General features: G+C 39.8%; 1 protein-coding gene across 9 annotated transcripts in view; it reads left to right on the forward strand.

The window, feature by feature from the left end:
• The first annotated feature begins 521 nt into the window (after window positions 1-521).
• The window catches only part of ppp1r13bb (protein phosphatase 1, regulatory subunit 13Bb), a 37,845-nt gene continuing 11,013 nt past the window's right edge, over window positions 522-27,353 (forward strand). Inside the window, exons 1-18 of one of the 9 annotated variants that reach the window (XM_015035078.1) lie at window positions 522-898; window positions 1,131-1,282; window positions 8,123-8,270; window positions 8,939-9,058; window positions 10,253-10,323; window positions 15,069-15,170; window positions 17,666-17,840; window positions 18,070-18,269; window positions 18,353-18,517; window positions 19,109-19,301; window positions 19,733-19,861; window positions 22,537-22,670; window positions 23,435-23,885; window positions 24,186-24,952; window positions 25,053-25,190; window positions 25,935-26,068; window positions 26,156-26,322; window positions 26,424-26,623. In XM_015035078.1, coding sequence (XP_014890564.1) covers window positions 1,274-1,282; window positions 8,123-8,270; window positions 8,939-9,058; window positions 10,253-10,323; window positions 15,069-15,170; window positions 17,666-17,840; window positions 18,070-18,269; window positions 18,353-18,517; window positions 19,109-19,301; window positions 19,733-19,861; window positions 22,537-22,670; window positions 23,435-23,885; window positions 24,186-24,952; window positions 25,053-25,190; window positions 25,935-26,068; window positions 26,156-26,322; window positions 26,424-26,623 — 3,303 coding nt within the window. In that variant the 5' untranslated portion in view covers window positions 522-898; window positions 1,131-1,273. The other 8 variants (XM_015035076.1, XM_015035080.1, XM_015035072.1 and 5 more) reach the window with 8 other exon arrangements.

Consider the following 27,353-nt stretch of genomic DNA (forward strand, 5'->3'; position numbering starts at 1 on the left):
TCTGATATGCGCAAATAAATGTTTGTTTGGTAAAAATGAGCTATTTCATTTAAAAAAAGCCTTTTAAACAACTTTTTTTTAAAGGAATCATTACAATTCCAAAGGTTTTGATTACAATTTTATTTTACTTAACTGAGGTTAGTTAAGTAGTTAGGCAAGTGCGTCACGGGCAAAAGGTCAAAGGTGACAGGCTTATTGTGTTGTACAAAAAAACAACAAAAAAACTAAGAATTTTAGTACATGTTCTTATGTGTCAGAAGAAGGCTTAGGAAATATTAATACCAAAAAAAAAATTGACCAAAAGGGCACTTGGGGGCAAGGAGCAAAAGGGGCAGATGCTCAAGCACCTCTACCCACCCAACCCCCCTCCTCTGCACGTGCCTGCCTCCTTTGATTTAAAAACGACAGTTTTTTTTTTTTTTTCGCTATTTTATTATTATGAGATTAGGACGATTTGTCTTTTGTCTGCCTGTCATGGCTGGTGCTGACGTTGCATTCTTCACATTCTACGTTAACGTGAAAGCGTCGCTGCTGTGTTAAAGTCCCGCCCCTCCCATCGACAACAACTGGATTCCAGCTATCTGTATTTTCAACAACTAGCATCGCTAGCCCGCTAACGATGGTTGCGTTCATAAAGAAGTAACGTAACCTCGACGGACTCGGGTTTGTTTCTTTTAATCTGAGACGGGCTCCGTTTACGGCCCGTGTCGTCTATGCAAGCTACTGGACCAGCGGCCGCAGAGAGACTCGCTGGCGTACCGTCCTTTAGCCTTCTCCGAAACAAGATTAGCAGCTATCGCTAGCTGGCTCGCTGACAGCTGCCTGGGTTAGCTACGTGCCTTTACCAGCGACGTAGCAAGGATTTATTTGATAAAACAATGAGTCGTCTCTGACATTGGTGAGTCATCGTAGTAGTTTAATATGGTTTATATTTTTTAATGTTGTTTTTAACGCAACCGCGCTAACCATCGGCTTGTTTGTAGCCACACATACATACAGAGCCACGCCTGGACCATTTAAATCACTGCGCCGCATGACACTGGGAACTTATTTCGGTTTCAACGCCCCTACTACTGTGCAACGTTTGTGTTCAGGATACTTAAGGCATTTCTACTGTTTTTGGTTCACAGAGAGTACTGAGGCCTTGTTGGTTGTCACTTAGGAGTTATCCTAGCCCATTTCTTGCAAGGTGGGTCTCGGTTGACTCTGCATTGGTGCTATTGAAGATACGCTCGTCCGTACACGCTGGTTTGGTTTTACCAGAGCTGCCAGTATGATGCCAGTGAGTATGATCGCCTTTTAACAATGTTGATTTGTGTGCTTAATTATACAGAAATCCTATGTGCTTTCACCAGGTAGGTGAATTTTTCCCAAAGACTTATTTAAAATAAATCGCTTATTTGAATGATAAAAAGTGATGGCATATAAAGCATTTAGATTTTGGGGTCATTCCTGTTTCTGATTTTACATAAAAATATATTCTGACCCAAATTACTATTTTATCAAATTTCTTAAAATATCACCAATAAAAAGTCAATTTAGAGTTCTACAAAACCTGTTCATATTTTATGTTTTAATTTACCTGAAATTAATATTTTTAATTGACTTGGAATTGTTAAATTCTTGAATTCAGCCAAAAGGCCAAGTTCCTTACTATAAAATATTTTTTACAGTGGAATACAATGCTGATTTAATTTTTCATAACATGTATTGTTAATTTCTGAAATTAAGACAATTTACACTTCACACTAACCTAAAACACAGCTGTGGAATAAAAACCCAAACTATTTTTATGGCTAATCCAAAAAAATGGCTTTATTAAAACGGAAAGCTTCAGCGTTTTGATCATAAACTATGCCATATTTTGTATTTGTGTAAAGGTATTGCAATTTAACTTTTAATAAATGCCAGTTTGAAGCCTAATAAGAAAATACAGTATGATTTGCACAATTTTCTGTCTAATTATAACATAAAATACATTTAAGACATCTTGTCTTTTTTTTTTAATTAAATTGTTGATTGTTTAACAGAATCTTATTCAGGTAACACTCTAGCAATATTTGGGTACTTTTTTTTTACTATATTTCATATTATTTAACTCGGCATTCACATTTTCATACATTTTACCAAATAAAAGAAACGTTTATCACCTCTGCTGCTATTGGTTCCTTTCCACTTTATACAAGAACTTATTTAAACAAAAAAAGGCACTGGCGTACCCAAAGGAGTGTTTGTTTGTTTTTTGCTTGTTACATTTTTTCTCTCCCCTGTGTTGACCTGGTTTTATTGTTGTGTGCAGTGCTGAATATAATATCTGAATTGCAACTCTAGTACTAAGGCTTTGTTGTTGTCTGTCAGTGCTGAGGATGCAGTGATGAATTTTGTGGAAAATTACAACTCTGTAGGTTGTTCAGAAGAGAGAACAAACACGAATGCAGGATTCATAATTTAATGATAGAAGGAGGTAATTTATATTTGGTTTGTTATCCAAGAGTTGCAGGAAACAAACGCGGTGAGCCTTTTAAAGCTTTCAAGTGTACAAAGTCGCTCTGTGTTTGTTCCAGTGGTGACCTCCTCCGGTCCAAATGCGGCCACAGCCTCGGCGATCAGTTGCATCCTGTGGCACCAACCAGATATCGACGGAGTCAAAGAGTTAGTCCAGCAGACAGGGACTCGGTTCTCTCGTGTGACTCGGCCAGCCAATGAGACCTCAGTAGATCTAGGTCTGTGCGACTGCGTCAACTAACGCTCTGTTGTTGGGGATGGGGGGGGGGCTTTTGAGCTGAGTGGATTGTCAAGAGGCATTAATCTCACACTGCGAAACTGAGCAAAGCTTGACTTAGAGGAAAAAGTAAACATTGTTTTTTTTTTGTTTTTTTTATATATTCTCACTTTTGTAGATTAGTTGCTTTAAAAGCAACACCAGGCGAGCCACCATGCTGAAAGCGCTTGTCATAAAAAAGTAAAGTATTCGTAGTTGAATATGCAGGGTTGTGACTGTTTGTTCTTTTTTTATCAAACCCAATATGAGTAGATGGATAGAGTCAGGTATAAATTTATTTAGCAACTTTCATTTGTTTAAGATGCCTGTTTCTATTTTGCTGCTTGAATAAAATACATTATTGATTATGCTTTCAAAATTTTGTCCTAATGGACATTAGTCAGCCTTCACTCTGAAGCGCTCCCTTATGAAGGGCGGATAAGACGTTGTTGGACTTTGACACCTTTTCGTCTGCAAGCTGAGGCTTTTCTTTTATTCTTTTTCAAGACCTTGTCAAATCTGCTTCATGTTCTAAATGTGAAATATTAAGACTTGCTGCATATTAACAAACAAACCTGCATAAATTCTCTGGAACAATTTCCTAATCAGCTAAAGCAAGCCTTAAATCTGCTTATTCAATGTGGAAAGATCCTGTTGCCACGTTGTTTAGGTCAAAGCAAAAAAAAAAAAAAAAACACACACAAAAAAACCAATGTTTATTCAGCTTTATATTGCGTGTGTTTCAATTTTTCATTCATACTGAGGCTCTTTTTCAGTATTGTTTGTGTTTAAATACAGAGAATTGTGACATCCAGATTCAAAAAAGCCCTTCCATCAAACCACACCGGTTTATTGATTCTTACTTATGAGAGGAGCTTGTTAAAACCTTTTGATTCAATGATATGCAGCAACAAATCACAAAGAAACGTTCACGAGTCATCCAAAGATTGAAATCAAATCTATTCAGTTTAAATCTGCGTGCAGTTAATGCTTGGAAACGACCACGGCCATGTAGACACTCCTGTTGTTTACCACTGCCTCATGCAACACCGACTGAGCCCTGAATATTTTTCCTTCCCACAAGTTTCTTATCCTCAATGGTGTCATAATAACCTGTGTTGACACAATAGAACCTCATTCCTCTGCCTCGGTATTTGGCTACAATGCAATACATGCTTTTCTTTCAAAGCAGAACATTTTCTCTGGCATCATTCAAGTTCTAAAAGAATATTTTATGTTTGTTTTTTTCCACTTTTATTTGAAGTAGAGGGGGGGGAAAAAAAGCTTGAAGCAGTTGGCAAACATACTTAGTCAATCATTTGCGATAAAGCTCAGATGGTTTTGACTGTGTAAGTCTTGTGTTCTGGTGTCACTGTTTTATCTTGCTTTAGGACAGTTTTATTTTGAAACTGCTTTTCATGAAGCAGCATCATTCTCCTGCTCATGTTCCACTTTATTGTGAGTAAGCGCAGGATAAGACTTGAGTGAGAAAAGGGGTGTTTGACTCATCAAACCAGGAATTATGTCAGCTGAGACTTTTTATGTTTTTTCTCAAACAGTGATTGGTTGTTTTGTCCATTCACCATTTTTCTTACGTTTTTGCAATCTTTATCATTTTGTACCAGACTAAAAGAGCAGTCTGCCATGGGACATTTCGTACTGACCATGCATCAGTTTGTACCCGCCCTGACTACCAATTGATGAAACAAGGGGAGTTGTGACAGAGGCTCCGTCGTTGGGTTTATAAAGGTTATTGCCTCCTCCTCCATTCTGGGCAGAACATATTAATATTTACTTAAAGTATTTTTTTATATATATTTTAAAAGAGGCTTCTGTAAGCAACTGTGCTTATGAGTTTCACTAAGACTTGTTTGACTGGAGGTCATTATCTGTCATGTTTGGTCATTTAATAGCCTCAAAAGGGTTTTAGAGTTGCAATCAGGGAAAACAGAGTTCAATATAAAAACCACCTAAAAGTGTTGCGCCATAAATTTAAGTAATGCTTATGGTTTTGTGATTTTACGTTTATCGCCAGAAATCGTCAAAACCCAAAACTACAACGCGAGTAAATTGATTCATAAAGGTTACAGAGAGCAACTATGTTCATTAGGTGAATATAGTAGTGAAAATAGGGTGACTTGACCTGAGGCCTTTATCATTTACTGGATTAACCTGTTCATGTTTTATACGTGCGGCGTTTTTTTTTTTTTTTTTTTTTTTTAACCCGGTAAACATAAACTTGAATCATCATTAGATCAACTAAAGGTTTAGCTTTTCAGTAAAATTCTATGCCATTCTTATAATTTCACTTGAGGTTGTGGAAAATTGTTTTCATTTACAATTCTGTCAAGGTCTTTGATTAATAATCAGGTTTTAGAATGTTTCTTCCTTACTTTCATATTATAAAATGCTGCTTTACATATTTGGCCAGGAAAAGACCGATCCCATCCTTTTTCTTTTTTTTTGTTGTTTTTTCCCCATGACGCCATGGTAACCAGCACCACATCCCAGCCACAGTCTTCTGTCAGAAAGTCTTTTCGTTATCCTCCTCTGCCCCCTCTCCCTCTTTTTCATTCGCTTCCTCTTACTGTTAGTTATACTCTTGCTCACTCTCCCCCCATCCGTCCATCTATCCCTCCCTCCCCGAACTGTACATCCAGCTCCTTTTTTTTTTTTTTTTTTTTTTCCCTCCCAAGTCTCCTCTGCAGCACTTTTCTGATGCACGCACCGCTGTCGGCTTTAGAAGTCTGCTCGCGATGGCATAACGATTAAGTCCCACGACTGCAAAAGCAGCAGCAGCGCCATGATGAAGAGGTTTGTGAATATAATGCTGCGTGGCCTTGTTAGCCTCTCCAAGGAGAGCCCTATTTGGGCAAAGGAACACCAGCCGCTGCCAAAAAAGAAGATCAAGAGGAAACGGAGGGCGGTGAAGAGAAACAAGAGTATGGGCAGACGGAACTTAGTGAGGGCGGTTGGTATTTCTCCAGTGGTCCTTCAACAGGATCACTGGAGTTCCTGTTTTCTGAGCTGCTGTTTTCCCTGTGCAGATTTGTATTATTTTTTTCTGTCATGTTATTTATTCTTATTAGCGGATGATTTAAGTTTAAATTTGCAACTTGTTTTCCTGATAAGCCTGAGTAATTGCAGGTTGGTTTGGAGGCAGACAATTAGAATTACATTATTAATTGTTGGCTAAAAAAATCTGCATCAAAGTAAAGTATTCTAAAATATGTAAACAGGGAGGAATGTGCTCAGTTCTCCCTCGAAATGAGGTAGATGTATAGCTTCATTCTTTTTCCCAGTCATCATCTAAAAATGTTTGTGCCAGTAAGGTGTCACCACCCTCAACTTATCTGCAATAGTTCACGTCAGCATGGTTGGAAGCAGCATCAAAATAGATGTTGGTTGTTGTTTTTTTGTCATACTTGTAAAGGAAAGCCAAACTAAAATATTTGCACGTGCTGCAGAACCTTTGGGCTTCTGGTCGCATTAGTCAGGCTTCGGAGAACAAGTGATCATGCTGGTTAATTTAGCCCGCTGTTGAAAATGTCAATGAATCAGATGTCTGCATCATTGAAATTCTGAGTCATTTGTCTCAGGAAATCTCCTGGAGTTACACTTTAAAGGTAGCTCAGTGACTGGACTGTAAATTATATATGACGGCGCTGCAGAGCTGTAACCGGACACTGGAGCCCTTTTCACAAATGTAAATGTGAACTACTTTATTTTAAATGTAAACACCGAGTTTGTTTAAGGCATAGCTCTTTATTTTATGCGAGACTTGTCACATTTAACAGAAAGGTGCATCTTTAATCCTTTTCGCTTCATGTTACCAGTAACGTCAAGCCAACATGTAGTGTGTTCTCACTACTACAGCAAGAAAAACAAGCATATGTGCCCAAAGATTGAGAAAGTTTCATGTTGGAGCATCAGTGGGCCAATTGTGCCTCCTTGATCACGTATTGCCAACTCCTTCCCTTAAACTACCTTGTTGGTCTTTTGCGTCCATTTATACAGACCTATACCTCTCTTTTGGTTATGGTTTTGAAAAATGATGCGGACTTGTGATTTAGTGTTTCTCAACGCTCAGCTGAAGGACTGCTCCCACGGCTTGCCTTGCAGTGATGAAGGCAGAGTGAAAAGTGTTTTCCTCTGTTATGGAGGTCCGTGTGTTTCTGAGGAGGAGGTCAGAGATGACCTGTCAGTGCCCTGAGCGTCTGACATCATGGACGTATGTAACCTTTATTTTACCAGGAATGCCTCATTGAGATTAAGAACCTGGTGAAGACCGACAGAAGCACACAGACAATAAATAAGCAATAGTGAAACACAAACTACCATAGATGACTTTGCGGGTAATGTGCAGCCTGGGTTTCGTCATATTCTTCAGATTTATTGGCTTTATTAATTTATTGAGATGGTATATTTAAACCAGTCGGATTTTTGTGGCACATTTTAGCAGATTTTTTTATTTGATCTCTTGCGCCCATTATACTATATTAGACAGTCTAAAATACAATAATATCTTTCCTTTAGTGAACACAATTAATCGTTTCAGTCCTTGACCCAAGCAGCTGTTAACTTGAAAACATCTTCAAGGTTAAAGTAAACAGCATTTGTTTTATGTGGACAAAAGACAACATCTTGTTAACTTTAGTGCCAGATGGGACTGCTTTGAATTGAAAAGTACAGCAGTGATATAGAGTAGCTTTTGCACAAAAAGCCTACGTTTTTGTAACAAACATAAATTCATAGTTAATGTGGTAATGGGCACAACTCCAGAAGACAATATTATTTTGCTTTTTGTTTTACTGTTTTTTGTTTTTTTTTATCAGTTACATATTTTATTCTTAAGTATCACTTGCTATATGGGTACATTGTCATCTCACCTGCCAAGGTAGGATGACCGGTTTATATGCTTGTTTTCCTACTTTCGGTGATATACATGGAACATTAGGTTTGTAAAGATAAATAAATGCGTCGTCACTATCTTCTAAACTCCCTTTTCTAAGAACTTTAGTTGAAAATTATCTTCCCAAATGCAAGTAGAGACATTGTTCTGCGTTCCCTTCCAGCCTGAACTGCATGTTCACCACAGTATTGGGCCTTAATCTATGTAAACAGAAAAGTGCCAGGCACAGTCACGTGCATATCAGCAGTTCAAGCTATCAGTCACGGATGGTCTGCAGCATAACGCAGCATCAGCACAGAGGGCTTTGTACGTCACTGAGTGTTTAAAGCCCCAGCCTTCACACCACACCTTTAGACAACGATGGACTCTTTGTTTATTTCCTTCATTAGCTATTTATGTTTTAAAAATTTTCTTCCCCGGGTCATTTATCCCTTCCGCATGTCTTTCAGATGATATTGACAGTGTACCTCAGCGATGGGGAGCAGACCGCGGCCGAGGTCCCCATCACGCCCGAGACGACGTGCCGCGATGTCGTGGAGTTCTGCAAAGAGCCCGGCGAGAGCGGCTGCCACCTGGCTGAGGTCTGGAGAGGCAACGGTGAGACCCGCCTGGGAGAGTGGGAGTACATAGATCTGCCCTAATCTACACAGTCTTCAAGTAGTGCATGAAAATAATGCAATGAAGCCCATTATTGCTGAGTCTGACACTTTTTTTTTTTCATGCACAGGAATTTCATTTTTGCTGTCTTATTCCAGAAGTGTACTCAATCTAAAGAAGGTGTTAAGCTGAGTTATGCATGAATGACTTTAGTGAAAAAGACAGAACATGGAAAAAGAGGAAGATATTATTACAGCACAAGATAATGGGCTTCAAGTTCAGGTTCCAGTTCATAGGACTGTCATGACTTCCCTCCATCCAGATAATCTACAGCCATCATAGTATCCTGACACACTGGAGTAGTTTTAGATCAGAGCCCCTTGTTTTCTTCTACGTCCGAACAAAGGGTGTTATTAAACCCAAGTTATGCAATAAGATTCAGCTGACATTTAATAATCCATCGCTCCCCCCCTCTAAAATCTTTCTGGTGTTTTTGCTTGCTTTATTCCACCCTTTTGTTTTTGCAAACAATGGGCTGTCACATTGACATCCAAAATACTTAAAACTCTTGGAGATATCCACAAATCTCCTCCTACTACCTTGTTGTTTGCAGGCAGATTAAGTCCCAGCTAATCGACGTCTTCCTGCTTTCAATCATTTTTCTGCAGAACGAGCGATCCCATTTGAGCACATGATGTATGAACATCTGCAGAAGTGGGGGCCTCGAAAACAAGAAGTCAAGTTCTTTCTCCGCCATGAAGACTCTCCCACCGAGAGCAGTGACCAAGGTGTGTGTGGGGAAAGTCCTGACTCCAAGTTGGCTCTTTACGACTGACACTGCTGTCATCTTAAGTTTGTGACGATCTGGGTCTGCGTTACAGATTTAGTTGTTTTGTGTTGTTGCACGTCAAAGCCTGAGTGCTGATAAAAATCAAAATGGCCCCAACAGGGACAGTTTTGCTTTCTTTCGCTTTTGTCAGAAAATGTTTGACAACCAAAATGTCCTCGGGTGTGTTTTCCTTTAAGCCACTTTCCAACCATTTAAACGATGAGCGAGTTTACTTGGGGTGGGTTGGACCAGTTTTCACTCTCAAAAATATTGTTGAGCTGCATGTGTTGGAAGCATTGCCAAATAAACCAGAAATAATCCTGTATTTAAATCCCATCTGTCAAAGATCACCACAAAATATTTTAGTTTTAAAGCTTATTAGGTATGTTAAAGATGTGCACGCACATTAAGCCAAAGGCACATCAAATTAGTACATTATCCTATTTTTGTCTGTGCGTACATAAAATAAACCCAATTGCAAGAATTGTTTTTATTGAGTTTAATTTCATTAAATGCATAATTAAATGATGCATGCAAAATGCGTAATTGTTCAGAATGTGTTTAAAAGTACTTGGATATGTTTTGTGTAAGTATTTCATCTTGTGCTGTCAGTCAGCCTTACCCATCAGTGAGTGGGCGGAGCTACTGTTGCTAAAGTATAATGCATTTGTTATTTTCTTTAATTTATGATAGTCAGTTTTAAAAGTGTAATTGTGTATTTAATAAGTTGACACATTTGGTAAACATGCTTTTGTCATATATTGGATGTATTAATTACAATTTTGTAGGTTGCTGGATTTAAATGAATGCCGATATGTTGTGCATCTTAAAAAACTACTGTGAACAGTTGGCAAAATCATGGAGTTGACAGGGGAAAAAAACAGAAAATGAAGAAGTTTTCAAAGAGAACAGGAATTTTCTTTTCCACCTTAGTTTGAATCTTATTCCCCCTCCCCTTTTTTTTTCTCCCAAGCAAAGGTTTTCCCATATCCATTTTTTTTTTTTTTTTCCTTTGAGCTTTTCTCAGTCTGTCAGTCTGTTCCACTCATTGTTAATTATCTTTCAAAGCTGCACGTATCTGCACACTTGTTTGTGTTTTTGTACGTTTCTTTTCTTGGTTAGTGACGATTGCTGTTGCCCGTTTGTTTTGCAGGGAGTCAGCAGTCTCAGGATCAAACTGGTCGCAGAAGTGGCAACGCTGGAGAGAAGCACAATGAGAATGGGGTGAGAAGTAAAGCTTATAATTTACTGTCTCTTTAGTCACCTATTATTATGCACTGTTAAGTATATGTAGCTCATAAACATGCCTACATTTCCAGAGTGTTTTTGATAACACTTAAGTCTGAAGTATGTTTTTGCAGACAGTTGTTTCTACCTTCTATCTTGGGAGTAAAAGGAAAAATAATAGTGCGTGTATGATTCTGCTGTCATGTCCATTGGACGATGGTGTGTGCATGTTTGGCTCTCAGGATGTGTCCACTTAGAGATGCGAATGACTCCCGTTAAGAGCTCCCTCTGGCATGACATCCTCTCTCTGCCCGACCATCTGTCCCAGATTTTGCATCTAAGTGTTGCGGTCAAGGAAATGTAACTAATTGAACCTTTAGGGTTAAGACAAGAAGCCAGTGTATCTGGTGAGATGAGAGGCTTGGAGTTTTGTTGTTTTCAGCTTATTTGATTCTAGAGCAGCTGCACCATTTTTACTATTCTTTCGTTGATGGGTGGAAATATTGTCAATATGAATGAAAAGTATTTAGATGGCACATAACGTCCTTGTGTTTTGTCATTAGTTTGGAGAGATTTGTAATCTACAATTCTCTTTGCAGTACAAAATGATTACTCTTGGTTTTCCAGTGTTCTCAGTAGAACTGCACAGTATATTGAGATGCATTATACAGTAATGTGTACACAATCGCGTATTCAACCAATGCTTTGATATAATATTTTGCACAGCATGTTGGATGCTTTCATAGTCTGCATTCAAATAAATACACAGCTCAAACCAGATATTTACATGCACTATAAATAGACACAGCCTGACTCGCGTTTAAATAGACCAAGCTTTTCCACTTTTAGGTCAGTTGGGACTTTCAACATTATTTTAGTTCGTAAAGTCTGTGTAAGATAGATGGATGGATAGATAATTTAAAAAGGAAATCTGATTAACTTTGGTTTACTAATATGACAGAAGAATTTACAGTCATTAAAAGGAGTGTCCTGACTGTCACAGCTCATCTATGTCAGTTTTTCCCATGTGTCAAATTCACAAGACTTCACCACACTTCCTTCTAGATGATATAATTGTTCCAAAGAACATAATAACTCATATTCTAAAGCCTAACCTGGTCATGTTCTAGTACCGCTGAGATAAGCACACATACATTTCTTTGCAATTTCAAGACTCGGTGTGAAAAATGATGAGGCCCAGATAGTAATGAGTGTTTTATCTCGATTCCTCTTCTCAAAAGTCTCCGTCACCTTAAGATGCACCACCAACATCATACATCTATCATAACACGAACCAGTGGATGAAATGAACTCTGTCGGCGCTCGGGAGCACCATGGATGTCTCTCAGAAGCCTCCTGACTGTCAGAACTTATCTATGTCAGTTTCTCCCATGTGTCAGATTCACAGGACTTTACCACACTGCCTTCTGGATGATATAATTGTCACAAATAGGACAATTTCTTTGGCTTTCTTCGGCATTTCCACAGGCTGCTCCTCTGCGGATCACGTCTGTCTACTGAGGGAGGCTGCTGTTTACAACAGACTCGCATGAAGGGAATAAATATAGATTTATGCCCTTTACAAAATCTTGTCCTCAAAGACGCTTAACAGACGGTTAGCTATCTCGACAGATCAAATGAAAAGTAAAATAAACACCTTTTGAGACATAAGGTGGCTTTCAATTGGTTTATTCTGTGGACTCTGGTATAAATACATGATTTTATTCAAGAGTCTGTTTTGGCAGCATAATCAAAAGGTTTGCATGCGCTTCGAATTTCTTCCTCGGGTGAATTGTTATTGATGCAGATTTGCTTGAGTGAGTTTGAGTGTAGCTTCCTTTCCATCGTTCCTTCCTTTCTCTTCCAGACAGCCATTCATGTGAATGCTTTAATAAATGCCATGTTGGGACAGACTGGCTGAGTTGTGCTGGCGACAGTGCAGTGACATCGGGGCATGTTTTGAGTTTAATGTTGCTGCTTCCCTGCACAATATTTCAGAGAAATGGAAATGTAGAAAGGAAAATCACTCTGGAAAAGAAGCAGTGTTTTATTCTGACGAGATGAGTTGCATTAATCTCCATTAATCAAGTAAGTCCATACCCGTCCAGCTATTTTAGCTCCTATAATACAGATACTTTCACAGTAATCCTCTTGCTAATCTCTTTAGCAGCAAACTGAACTCTTTCTGTGCTAGTATTCCACATTAAAAGGAGGCCACCTTCACATGTCTGCCACCATCTGCTTTCTCTGTACATCCGAACCGAAGAGGAAGTCTGGGAGAGTTTCAAGCATGTCAGGAAGGCAGTTTAGAGAAGCTTGGAGTTCACTGAGAATGCTCCTTCACTCAAAGGCAGCTGCATCTTTGGAGGATGTTCAGAGGTTTGGTTTGGAGGAAAACAGGAGTGAAGGCATAACAAAAATCTGCCTTGTTTTGAAAGCGTTCAGGATTTATGTTGGTATTGTTTTCTGTAGATAAAGAGGAGGACTGTGATGGGTGTGGTGGTGAAAGCTACAGTTATTAATATTTCAGCAGCCTCTACAGATAGTTGTACATGGATGCTGTTACCTAAATGTTTTATTGGAGTGGTTTGTAGTTGCATTGCAAATCCTACGTTATTTAGGGCCCATTGATTTTTTTTTTTCTCCTTCAAAATTTTGTGAATTTGCATTAGAAACTAGAAACATTTAAAAAAAAATTATAGAAAGTCAAAAAAAAAAAAAAGTAATTTAGTTAATTGTTGAAATATCTTTATCTATCTTTATTGGCTTCATTTATTTGGAAGTTTTTATTTATTTATTTTTTTTACATTTGTGAAGTTTAGCAGATGTTTGTCAGCGTTTGGTGCTTTTCTCCTGTAAACTCAGCATCACGTGAACCGTTATTATCCAGTTTCTCCTCGGATCCCTTTGTGTCAGGAATGCTGCCTGTTTTGAGATAAGAGACGCTAAATTTGGAGGAGGTCTGTGAACCGCACTGAGGTGCATAAACAAAGGAGAGGGGAATTTCTCCAGTAGTTAAAATGACTATAAAAAATCCTACCAATTGGCAGCCTATAAAATATGTCACAAGGTGCTGATTTAGTAGATTATAAGCAGTGTTTACGATGTTGACCTCGGAGTAAAATGTTTGTGGATTCCAGCTCGCTGGTTGAAAGGTTTCCCCTGCAGCTTTGGCTTCTCTCAATATTCTGAAATATCCAAGTTGGATATTGGATATTCTAACTATCCAATTTTCAAAAGCGTTTTTTTTCATCCAATGTTTATCACTATTGATACACAACTTATACTCCTCTATTTACAATCGTCAAAACATAACTACTACATCATGTCAACAGTGAACTATTTTTCAGGTAAAGTTTTGTTTCTGATGTTCAGCTTTTCTAAAGCTTTAACCTGCAAAGTATTTATTATGAACTACAATTAAATGTTCAAAGTATGTTTTTCACTAATGTGAGCTGTGTTTTGTCAGTCTGAATGTTTCCTGGTGAGGCTTCAAAACCTCAGTAGTACTAAAAATATCTTAACTTGGATACACTACCTTTCTGTCAGTAACTTCTTCTACACTGACCAGTGTTGTGTTTATCATGACCTGGTAGCATTTACTGAACAGAAAAACAATTACTTTTAAGTTTCCAACCGCCTGGTCAACTCAAAATTGTCCCATTTCGATTAGAAGCCGTTTTTCCATCGCACCCTTACATGATACCAATGCAAGTATTCACCCCACTCCCATTATTTAGAAAGCATAATCTGTACTTGTGTCAAACTCCCAGCTGTGGATAGTATTGAGGAAACGATATGAAGGTCCACATCTGATGTGGTGGAGTTGTGGACGGCTGTAGAGTCAAAGTTTCCTTTTACTGTAAGAAATGTCTCCTGGGGACTTAATGTGGTGTGTTTGACTGGTTGGAGCTCTGCTGTGTAATTGCGATGCCCTCTCTGCCATATGAACTGTTATTAAGCTCTTGACACTAAATGGCACATTGGTCTCATCGTCTCACTGAGTCTTCATTACATATAATGTCTGAAGAGAGACTCTCTGTTGTGCCAAATTGAATCGGATATCTCTTTAAACTTTATACAAATAGAATATTTTGTGTAACTTGTCAGTTTGTATTTTACTCTGGCACTTTTTTTCATTATTTTATATAATGTGCTTTTGCTTATGTAACTTGGATGCCACATGTATTATTCTGCACTTAGTGACTTTTTAAATTTTTTTTTAAATTTTGTCGTTGACGTGCAGATTTATGGGACGTTCACCAGAGTGGTGGCTTTAGGACACACCGCCACGTCACGCTGTGTCTCAGTGGCAGCTTTCAGCTCTTCCAGCTTTTTTTGCTCCGAGCTGTTAAACCTCGATGTTGTGGCTGGACGAAAAAGCCGGGTATCCGCTAAAGTAAAGCATCCTACTCATCAAAGCTCCTGGGGAGAAGCAAAATCTCCGGTCGTGAACTTTTCTGAATCCGGCAGCTCTTAGTAATGGGAATTTAAGCTCTAATATTTTTAAGCCTATTTTTGCTTTATTTATTTATATTTACTCAGCAGACAGCTGTGTTTATAAGAAAGCGGGACGGTTCTGCACAATTAGGCCCATCAGTTCTCTTCACCTGACTGGAAATCTTTAACCGCCCTCTGGGCACTCATATCAGCACTCATTGTAACATCTCGGTGCGTGTCAACATTGGGATCACTATGTTTAGATTTTAGTGTCTTGACCAGTGTGTGTGTGTGTTTTGTAGGTGGGGAATCAGCATGTGGAGCTCACGCTGTCAGAGCTGCAGGAGATGGCCACCCGGCAGCAGCACCAGATCGAGGCTCAGCAGCAGATGCTTGTTGCAAAGGTAAAACCATTATTTTTTTTTTTTTCCAATCTATTTTCCAGAACAAGTTTCTGTTTGCTGTATCTTTTTTTGGACTAGAAAAATACAGTCAAATTGTTTGCATTTCATGTCTCCTCTAAATTGAATGGTTGTGTTCAATTTAGTGGAGTCTAATCCTACGTTAACGCCCACTTAATGTCAAAACGAATCAGAGTCAACTTTATTTTCCCAAACTGTGCACAAACAAGGAATTTAATTTTGGTTTTCTGGAACTCTCAGCAAAAAGACTATAAATGTATAACTTTTGGAGAGAAAAAAAAAACAAAAACATAAGGATAAAAAAATACAATGTACATCTAGTTGAAACCTTTTTAATTTATTTCATAAAGAAAGAAAAAGAGGAATAGAATTTAGTTTTGTAAACCAGACCTACACACTGTTTGAACAAAAAATATTACAGATATACTTTCTGTTTTTCCACTTAAACCTAAAAAAAGCCTCATTCCATGTGGGAGCATCTATACCAGGAAAAGACAACATATCACTGTAAATTTTCTTGATATAATTTTTTAAAGAAATGATGACGGTTAATGATTTGTAATGGTTTATCTCAGGGAGTACTCAGATTACTTGTCCATGTTTGTGTCTTTGGTGCTTTTTCCATCATTGTGCTCAACAGCTGCAGCATTTCTTAAAAAACACAATTGCATAATGAAAGCACAAGACATTTTCCTATGGTGTTTTTTTTTTTTTTTTTTTTTAGATTTGCATTTGACCTCATGGGTAGATAAAGACAGTTGTTTCAGGGAAAAGCATGAGCCGGTGACTAAGCGTGAGATTCTCAGTCTAATTTTTTTATATTTAATGCTTCAGTATTAAATATAACATTCTTGCAACAGGAAACTTGCAAGTAAAGAAGCTTCTTCGCTATGCTTGAGGATATGTATAATTTTTAGCTGTTGCATTGAATAAAGCTTACCCAAAATCATTCACACATTTTAGGTTTAAAATCTTTTAATTTTACCAACATGTTTCTTCTGACTGGAAGGAATACTGCAATTTTGGAGTGGCCTGGTTCAGAGTCCTGACTTGGATCTTTACAGAAAATAGTAAAAATGAGGGTGATGGTAAATAGGCCTTCAATGCTAAAAGACTCGGACCTCATCAATCAATCATTAAGCTATGCAGCAAATGGCCCGAGACCAGGAATTGAACCCAGGACTGTATCCTTAGCGCACGGTTCACATACTGAGCCACCCAGCTTCTTTTATGTTTTAAATCAATTTGAGGATTATCCACATATTTCAATATGATGCAGATTATTCATTTTTTGAGCTGATCTGAAATGCTTAGCTGATGGATCTCCCGGATGGTTGGAAAGCCAGCTGATGGCTACTCTCTTGCACTTGCTTCGGTTAACTTCAGGACACAGAAGTCCAGTGAACTGCTTATGTGTTTGTGTCATGCAAAGATTCTCTTGTGACCTTAAAAGGGGGCCAAGCTGTTGCGTAACCAGTTGGACGGATTGTAGCGTGACTTTTGACGAAAAGACTTTAAACACATGAAGAAACATGAAATTAATTAAGGCATTTCAAGAGTAAATGTTAACCCATGAAAGCCTCTTTGACTGTTGTTGTTAATAGGCCTGTCACAATAATCAATAAATCAATTAATTGCATGATAAATTAAAACAAACTCTATGATTTTCATTCACATTCTCCACCAAAAGCTGGATGTTTTGGTCTCAACTATCCCTTTTTTTTTTTTTGAGGGACAATTTTGTTTACAAAGACTTAAAAATATTCAGTCTATTTGTTGTTTTATTTATTTTGGATATTTAAAATGTTTTCCAGTTCCAGTGTTAAATGTTCATTGGAATTTAAACTTCATTGATCTTTGAGAATGTGTTCTTGCATTATTATTTTTGCCATTACCGTTATATTACTTAAACATGGTCTCGAAACGACATTTTTATCGTTTATCGCAATCTTACCCCGACTTGCGTTTGTGGTTTTGCTGATCAGTCATGCAGGATAAAGGCCACTGTAGACCTCCAGATAGCACAACGGTGTATTGCCTTTTGTTGTGATGTGTGAAAAGCAGGCCCCACTCGAAGCCCTGCAGTCATTTGGAAACTCGGGCTTGTCGGTTCTTATTTTAGGACCCTAACTGGAGCAATTCTCACTTGGGTAGAGATGAAGTCATCTGACCCTTTCTTCAGCCCTCCTGACACAATGAAGTGTCCAGTTTAATAAACACGCTAGACCTGTTTAGCCTTTAAAAGTGTCTCTTCCCCTTCCTGTGTTAGATGGTATCTTGCGTGTTTTATTTGCCCTCGAGAGTAATTTGTTTTGTTGGAGCAGGGGTCGATGTTTTGCCCTTCTGATAAAACATTGAATGTGGCCTGGGTGGCCGCATTTTGCGCTTCCTGGTAAAAATAATTATCTCTGTGTTTTGTTTTTAAATATTACAGATTTAAAAAAAAAATAATAATAATCCAATTATTTATTTTTCAGGAGCAACGTTTGCGTTACCTGAAGCAGCAGGAGAGGCGGCAGCAGCAAACCGTGTCTGAGAGCGAGAAGCTGCAGAGGCTCAAGGAGCGTGTGGAGAGCCAGGAGGCGAAACTCAAAAAGATCCGAGCCATGAGAGGCCAGGTGGACTACAGCAAGGTCATCAACGGCAACTTGTGTATGTAAAATTACCAAATGTACTCTGACTTTTTCCTTCTTCCTTTTTAAGTCAAAATCCTAGTAGTAATACCACATAAATCAGCTATTGCAATGATTTTTGAAAGATGAACTTTAGAAATATTTATTTGTATGCTTTCCAGAAAGCATTTTTTTTTTCCTTCTGATGACTATTAGTATATACATAAATAGCATTTATGTTTGATTGGGATTTTTGTTTTAACATCCAGCAGCAGAGATCGAACAAGTCACCAGTTTGTTTCAAGAGAAGCAGGCCGAGTTGCAGGCGGCCGTGCTGAGGGTGGAGCAGCTCAGCCTGCAGCTGGAAGACCTGCGAAGAGGAAAGCTCAATGGCATACAGACCGGCCTGGGTGGCCAAGTGACCGGCGCAGCGGCCCTGGAGCTCAGAAAGCTTTACCAGGAACTCCAGGTAAATGCTCTGCGTGTTCTCGCCGCTCACAAGGGGTTTGCTTTGCTTCAGGCTGCAGTGATGACGGCGTTTCTGCTCCTCAGATTCGGAACAAGCTGAACCAGGAGCAGAACAGCAAGCTGCAGCAGCAGAAGGAGCTTCTGAACAAGCGCAACATGGAGGTGACGCTCATGGACAAGCGGATCAGCGAGCTGCGGGAACGCCTCTACAAGAAAAAAGCTGAGGCACGTCAAAAAGAAAATCTCCCTGTAAGACTAGGAACACTCAATCCATCTCTTTATCCTTCAGGCATCATCGTGGATATTTTTGTCCATTTCTACTGTTGTCTTTTCTTTTTTCCTTTACAAGAATCTCTTAAACCCTCCCAGCTCTGCAAAGACACTTACAGTGCAGTACATTACTCTAGACTACAAAAATATAAAATCTGAAAAAAACTCACTCTTAAAAAAAATGTTAAAATTTTAAAGAACTGTCTCCAAACAAATGATTGGAAAATTAAGTCATGTTAATAAAACGTGACATCAAGTAGCCAGACTGACATTTTAAGTCGAAAGTTAAAATTCTCAAATTTCTTGATTGTTTGGTAGTTTTGAGAAGGGCTGGTGCTGTTTAAGAGATTTACACAGAAAAAAATAAAATAGTAAAAAGTTTTTTTTTTTTTTAAATGCATTTTTTTAAGGTGGATATTTTTCTCAAGTTTTAAAAGTTGGTCAGTTAAACTGATGCCTGAGAGTTAAAAATCTCTCCAATATCAGTTCTGCAGGTTTCCTCAGGCGCTCTGAAACTATCCATAGCTCTCCATCATAACGTCTGAAATGTGTCTGACGCTCTCCTTACAGCTCAATAGAGCCAATGGGCCTCCCTCCCCCCAACCGGCCCCTGGCACTCTGGGTCGGGTTGCTGCTGTTGGGCCCTACATCCAGGTTCCGGTACCAAGTCGACAGGATGGGGGCTACACCTTACCGCCTGACCCTCTGAAGCCTCAAGCACTGGGTGTGAATAACCAAGCCAACCAGGGTCGTCCTAAATCAGGTGGGCTGAACTTCATTGAATCAGGAACAACGATGTTTCCAGGAAAAGAAAAAAGATAAATAAACAAACTGTACAAGGTTTTATTTCACCCGATGTGTCGGAAGCAAAATCCCTAACTAAAACAGTGACTTAAAAATACATTTACTGTTAGGATATCAGCAGGAATTCGGCATGCACTTTGGGACAAACCGGCTTTTTCACTTCTTCACGTTGAACATTTCCTGCATGAACCGAAGCCGTTTCTTCCCAATCTGAACTGTTAGATCTCAGCTTTGACTTGACCTCTGTGACTTCTGTTTCCCTCCTCTCTAACCTTCACTCTCTTCCTGTGTCGTGTGAACTCTCTTTGTCCGTCCTGGTCTCTCCTTGTGTCGATTCTGTCATGTCCTTGTAATGTCTCTGTTTCGATTGGGGGTTGGGCTTTTGGGTAGACGGTGTGCGAAAGCCTCCCGGTCCTTGGAAAGTGTCTGATTTAGACATCGTTGTGGACCCGGTGCCCCCGTCCTTTCCAGAGTCACACCCGGGCCCCGGAGCCTCCAGTGGCTCTGACGGCACGTCCCGTGAGTGCTCAGAGCTGCATATGCAAAGGAGGGGCAACGACTGAACCTTTTCTCTTGATTGTAGCACAGGATCCTCAGTATGCATTCAATAATTTACTCCTGATTAGAGAAAAGAGAGAGTTATTTGGAATCCTTGAAATCCTCCTCAGAAACTAATTTGTGTTTTTTATACTAAAGTGATTGCATTATGATGAGTTCCTCCAATATTTGCAGACCAGCAATGCAGTACATTGCCAGAGTTCAGTATTTATGCCCCTTTGCAATATTACAATGTTAACGCAATACAACCACAAACTTTAATAAAGTTCATTAGGATTTTGTGTGATAGACCAACAAAAAGCAGTGCATACCTGTGAAGAAGAACAAGAGCAAAGGGTTAAAGGTGAGAAGAGCAGTAATCAGCGAAGCAGCCAAGAGCCCAGTGGTAACTCTGGAGGAGCTGCAGAGAGCCACCACCCAGGTGGGAGAATGTAAAGCTAGTGCAAAACTACAAGGCGGCCATTTTATAGTCTGCAAAATACTTTAGACTGGAGCAGAGGCTCATCTTAACATATAACCACAGCAATAATCGAAGCTTATTATATGTTGCAATATTGCAGGCTTACAGCCATAATGGCAAATAAAAACAATTTTTACACAGTATTGATCCACACAGTCTTGTATTTTTTTTTTTCCCCTCAGATTTTAATTTGTAAAATCTGTCCTTTTCTTGAATGTCACATTTACGCACTGCTGTGTGTTGGTCTTTTCTTAAATTGACATATGCACTGTAGTTTGTTGTAATTTGACAAAATAAAGAACTTTAAGGGGTATTAATGCTTTTATAAAACTCTGTACGTTTTATTTATTTTAACGTTAACAGTTAAACATCACGTTAAAATAATTTAAAAATAAATGTTTGGATTTATTAGAGAGACTATGATCAACGCACTGCTGATCCCGTGCCTGTTATTTACAGTTTTGAGAAGGTTCGAAGAGTTGAATGCCTCGTTTGTTTTCACACACAAATCAGCCAATTATCTTTATTTTCCTCAGTGTCATAACATTCCTTGATGGCCTGTTGTAGCACTAACCTTCATGCGAATGTAGTGACATCTCAAACCCTAGGAAGCATTTGCTGTTGTCAAACACTTTGCATGCACAAGATATTGACTTGAATCTAAAAGGTTTCCTTATCACTATGAAGTGGGATTCAAGTATCAAAAATGCCTTTATCACTGTATTAAGGGAAAAACGGAGCGGTTTCAATTTGACCGTTTAAAGTTTTGCTTTATAAAGTAGAAATTATTGGTTCCCATTCAGTTTATTGAAGGTTCCAACAGCATGATATGCCTCGGCTTTGTTGATAAAGTTAGCCTCCACTTGATCTAAGACCTGAAAGAAATCTGATGAAATCTCTTAAACATGTCATTGAACTTCAGCATTTTGGTTTTCCGACTTTGTCGTCTTCATCTACTCCTGCTGTTATGTTTTTCTTTTTCTGTTTTTTTTTTTCCATTTGCCCTTTCTTTGCTGTCTAAAAGACACACCTTTGTAAAAGAGATTTCCCCCCCGCCCTTCAAATCTAATGAAAATATTTAGTATTTCAGCCTGAACGCACGTCTTACTTCAAGTGCAGCAACTACATGCTATTCTATTCTACTAATGCATGCAAATCCATTGTCATTACTGTGAAGTTGGACCTCAGGATTTTTTTGTCCTATTGATCAGTCTTCCTTTCTAGAATATTTGTTTTAGCCCTGTTTTTGATCAATATCTATTCAGACAGATTTTAGGCCATATTAAGTTGAAGGACTTTTCCAGAAATGATTTAGGTTCATGTATCTCTTCGCTGGATCGGTGTATACCTATCAATATCAGAAGCAAACATAGGGTTTCTTCAGCCTTAAAAACCATGTAATATAATTTTATCAGATTTATTTTTCAATTTTGGATAAGTTTGGATAAATTGGAAAAGGACACTTAATTAATTTTTCCATGATCTAAAAAGACTTGAAATTAGACTTAAATATTCTTAAAATATTTTTGTATATTTCTTTATTCATTTATTTTAACTTTACACCCTTTTTTTTGTCAAGTCATTGATTTAAGTTAATCGACTCATTCAAATATAAAAGAGCTGTTTCACATTTTTTCTTTGTCACTAAGCTTTTCAGGTCAGGGTTTTAAACAAGACTTATGGCTTAGATGCCAAACAAAGAAATTGAGAAAACATTTTAGCGTTTTCAAAGAGGAAATAAATGAAGGAACCTGTTTTTAAGCGGCTGATGATCTATTCTGGATTTGAGAATGTTTTTCAATGGATCTGATTGGCTCAGAGCTCAAAAACCAGGTAAAACATCCCGTTATCGGACAGTTGAATCAAAACCCAACGCCCCATCACGTGGTTCTGATTCACAGCAGCCTGAGCCACCTCCATGAAAACAGTTTCATCTTATCTGTCACTTCATGATTTCTGGTTAATAGGATCAACATGTAAAAATCCTGACTCCTTCATCTGACTTTGTAACATGTTTACTTTCCCTCACTAAAATCCCGCACAGCCCTGACCAAACATTTCATACAAAACATTGAAGTCAGATTAGTTGTCGCTTTGCATAGCGACTTTTGTCACTATGGTTAGTATTTTTATTAATATTTTGTAACATACTTACTCTGCCCTGGTTTTGTCATAGCTAATGACACTGGTTGGCCCACCATAGGCAAGTCCGGCACAACTCTGAAGCCTCCTGAGAGACGAGACTCGGGGGCCGACAGTCAGGGCAAGAGCCCCACCTCAGGCTCCCCCGTCACCCCAAATGCAGAAAAGGTAAGCTGTCTAGTTCTATTCTTTACTAATTAATCTTCTGAACCTTGATTAGTTACGGCCAATTTAATTGTGCTTTTTAAACCTGTGAGGACCATAATATCTCAATATTCATTTTTGAACAAATTTATCATCACTCTGAGATAAAACTGTCAAATCAGACTTTAAACTGTAGAAAACAATCACAATATAAGATCTAAACATTAGAGATCAAGCAAATCGTACCTGATGTACATTGTATAGTTGTATGAATAAATATTTTTAAACATAATCAAAGAGGTTTGTGTGTTAAGTTTTATTTTTGCTAAATTGACAACCAAATCAGCTACACAAGAAGTTCAATTTTGCCTTTTAATTTTCATGATTCATTTTGTTTTAAATGTTTGTTTTTTTTCCATCCACACAACATTTTGCTACGTATTACAGCTTAGAATGGATCAAATCGTGATTTCAATGTCTGCAGTATCTTAAGAAATTGCTTTACATACGATGTACATTAAGCACTTTGTATTGCCCGGTTGCTGAAAATGTGCTATAGAAATAAAATTACCTTTACCTTTATCAATATTGTCATTCAGAAACTGCAACCATGATGCAGGTTGCTTCCAATCAAATAACTTGTCAAGCTGATTTATTTTCAAAAACTGAATATGTTTATTCAATTAACCAAATGCAAATGATATCTTATTCTACAGAACCCTGTCACTTGATTCGTCATAAAAAAAATAATAATAATAATTCTTGTCTGTTTGCTGCTCTTTCCTCAGGTGCTAGATCCAAAACTTGCTGTGTCCTCCCCTGCCATAACCAAGCCGCAGCCGCCGCCGTACGGATCCCACCTCACCTCCGCAAACCCAGCCAGCTCCTTGGAGCGCCGCAAAGATGCACCGCCCCCGCGGCCCCTTCCAAACCCCCCGGCGCCCGCGTGGCCCCGCGTGCCGTCCTCCACTGGCTCCTCCTCTCAGCAGATCCAGCAGCGGATCTCCGTGCCGCCGAGTCCCACCTTCCAGCCCAACGTTCCGCTCTTCCCTCCCGCGCTGAGCGAGCGTCTGGATCATCCGCCCGCCGTGGCGGTGCGCCCCTTCATCCCGGACAGAGGAACGCGGCCTCAGTCGCCCCGCAAGGGCCCACCTACCGTGAACTCGAGCTCCATTTATCACATGTATCTGCAGCATGCTGCGCCAAAGAGCCAACCGCCGAAGCCTGCTGTTAAAGCGGGTAGGACTTAAGAACATTTCTACAAAAACTCAAAATCTAACCAAGTGTTTCCGGTCTAGTATCTAGTGCAAATATCTTGGTACACTTGAAATAATGCACAATTAAGTTACAAGTAACTTTTCAGCATGAAATGGGAGCTTTTAAGGCAATAACTCCTTAATGTTGATGAAACAGTTATGTGTAAAATAATCCGATAGAGGTTATTGCACTTACTTTTTTGTGTTTTTGCAGTGTAATTGTTAAAAAAAAATGATTGAAATCCCTGTTTGCCTTTATTCCACCTTCTCTTTCTACATCTAGTCTACGGGAAGCCTGTTCTCTCCTCCAGCTCGACACCAGCATCCCCCCTGCCTTACGTCCAGGCAGGTGGAGCATTCCCGGCGCTCCAAGGCCTCGCCGGCAGTGACGACTCTGTAGACGGAGAACTTGATGATCCGGAGAGCTTCCAACCATCGGCACCTCCTCCCAGTGTGGAGAATATCCCACGGCCACTCAGTCCCACGAAGCTTACGCCTATGGTCCATTCCCCGCTCCGTTACCAGAGCGACGCAGACCTGGAAGTGCTCCGTAAAAAGCTAGCCAACGCTCCAAGACCACTAAAGAAACGGAGCTCCATCACAGAACCCGAGGGCCCCAGCGGACCCAACATCCAGAAACTTCTCTACCAGAGGTTCAACACTTTGGCTGGAGGCATAGAGGGGAATGGTGGCAGTGGATCAGGTGGGAGTAACGGCGCCGGTAACGGAACACCGTTTTATCAGCCGGCTATTCCACCCGGATACCTGGGAGGCGATTCACTGGCTGACACAAACAACGGCAACCTCCTCCCTGAGACGCAGCTACCGCCACCACCAGGAGGGGAGGAACCAGGCTCTGAGGCTTCCTCTACCAACGACGCCAACGCCAACGAACCCAAGGCACCGGAAGGAGCTGCGGATCCAGGCGAGGAGGAGGAACCGGAAGACGACAACAACAACAACGTCGGAGGCTCCGAGGCATCTCTGCCCAGCCCGGTGCCAGAGGTCAGCAGTCCAGAGGAGAGTGGGACGGCAGTTTCTCAACAGCTGGTGAGTGTACTGTAACAGTGTACTCTTATTATTTATTTATTTTTTTAATACAACATTAACTTTTTTCTTAACTTAAAAGACATTTCTGTTTTTGTTAAAGGAGAAGCGCACAAACCTGAAAAAGCCCGACTCTGAGCGCACCGGTCATGGCTTCAGAGTCAAGTTTAATCCTTTAGCCCTGCTGCTTGATGCGTCACTAGAGGGAGAGTTTGATCTGGTTCAGAGGATCATCTATGAGGTATGTCCTTCGGATGAATGCTTTATGTACATTTCATTCATAGAGCTGTGCAAAAATATTCACACCCCATGAGCATTTTACTTTAAAGGGGGAATTGGAATTTGAGCTCATGTAAAATCAAAGTGTTGCTATGATTCTTTCATGCCTGTTTGAGAAATCCTCTAATCTCCCGTGGCAACCATTCAGGATGGGAAGACGGTTGCTCTCACTGAGTGCCGCATTTTCAACACAGCTCTTCTCTGAAGCTGCAGTTTTCCAGCTGAACTTCTGCCTCCCAGTGACTGCCCCACTCAGCTCCTTCAGACTAGCAGCAGCAATTAGAAAACACCTGGTAGAGCTGGCTTCTGCTTATCATCACGCATACTACTTTACAGTGAACGACTGTAAATGGGCTACCGGAGAAATGTTGTTGCAATTACAAGGTGATGGTGTAGTGTGGGAAAGACTATGGGCTCCTTAAAGAGACTGAGTCCTTTAAGTACGACAGTTTTTATCTGCGTTAAATTTCAAAGACAAAATGTTTTAAGTTATGTTTGATACATACAACATTTTTATAAACAACTGAACTGAACCCGAGTTCAGTTGAACTTCAGTTCTGAACTGAACTGTGCTATAAAATGGCCCTGAAAATACACAATACTTCCCCTTTGAAGTCAAAAACCTCAGTGTATTTATGGGAAGAAGATGAGGAAGTTCATCATTTTTAGGGCTGCGTATAGCCCTCATGCTTCTCTTTTTCTCCAGGTGGAGAATCCCAGCACTCCCAACGATGAGGGCATCACACCTCTGCACAACGCAGTGTGTGCAGGACATCACCACATCGTCAAGTTCCTGCTAGATTTCGGCGTGAACGTCAACGCGGCGGACAGCGACGGATGGTGAGTCCGTTGAGTCGACACCGTAACGCTTTAGTCGTGACTCCGCTCGCGTCTCCCTCCTTTGACTGCTTGCGTTCATCTGAGCAGGACTCCTCTTCACTGCGCCGCCTCCTGCAACAGCGTTCATCTCTGCAAGCTGTTGGTGGAGTCAGGAGCCGCCATCTTTGCGAGCACCATTAGTGATGTGGAGACGGCAGCGGACAAATGTGAGGAAATGGAGGAGGGCTACATCCAGTGTTCCCAGTTTTTATACGGTGAGAGAGGGCCCTAGAGAGGAAAGTTCTGGTTTTGTAATCCCACCGCTGCTTCATCTCCTTCAAATCTGACACATGCTGCTCTGGGCTCTCCTGTGCAGGTGTTCAGGAGAAGCTGGGTGTGATGAACAAGGGCACGGTGTACGCTCTGTGGGACTACGAAGCCCAGAGTCCAGATGAGCTGTCATTCAAGGAGGGAGACGCCATCACAATCCTGCGGCGGCAGGACGAAAATGAAACGGAGTGGTGGTGGTCACGGCTGGAGGACAAGGAGGGCTACGTGCCCCGCAACCTGCTCGGGGTACAGCAGGCTTAATATTCCTTCTACTCTAAATTATACTGCTATAAACTATTTTAGTTTTTTTGGAATTTCAAAATTTACCCCTTTCGATTACCTTGGCAGAAATGATTGGGTTAAAATTTAACCTCCATTTAACTCTGTGAAAAAAAATTTTTTGGATTAGTAGACAGTGAGATAAAGGTTTCCTTTATCGAACTAATTAATTATCCACATATTTTATACAGAAATGTATAAATCCCAAATAAGGCTGTCTTTCTGCGTTACTAGGTGGGCAGAGGATCCAAATCTGAGCTCGTTTGGAAAGCCGTGTCTTCATAAGCAGCAACATGATGTCTTGTGTAACAGCAGATTTGATAACATGCTGATGCTGTTCAGAGATTAGATTCACCTGCTGCTTTTGAAATTACAAACATGGGACCTACTAAAAATAAAGATTTAATGGACGTGATCAAACCAGTTTAAATAGTTTGACACAGAATATGGGAACTTAGAAATACTTTTTTCAGACAAGAGGAGGAATATTAGAGAGATCTAAAGTTTACCATCACTGAAGTGTGCCAATAGCCATGTCTGACTTGTGTATTATACAGGGAGAAGATTCAAATCCTGGTTACGTTTGTAATCAACAGCATTTGCTAAACGTATTTTGTTATGTACAGTCAAGGGCGTAGGAACGAGTCTGTCATTGGGGGGGACGCATATCGGAAACCTGACAGATCAGTAAATAGCT

This window comes from Poecilia latipinna, unplaced genomic scaffold (genome assembly GCF_001443285.1).
Source record: "Poecilia latipinna isolate Pla-1442-1.1 unplaced genomic scaffold, P_latipinna-1.0 Scaffold323, whole genome shotgun sequence".
NCBI classification, from domain to species: Eukaryota; Metazoa; Chordata; class Actinopteri; order Cyprinodontiformes; family Poeciliidae; genus Poecilia; species Poecilia latipinna.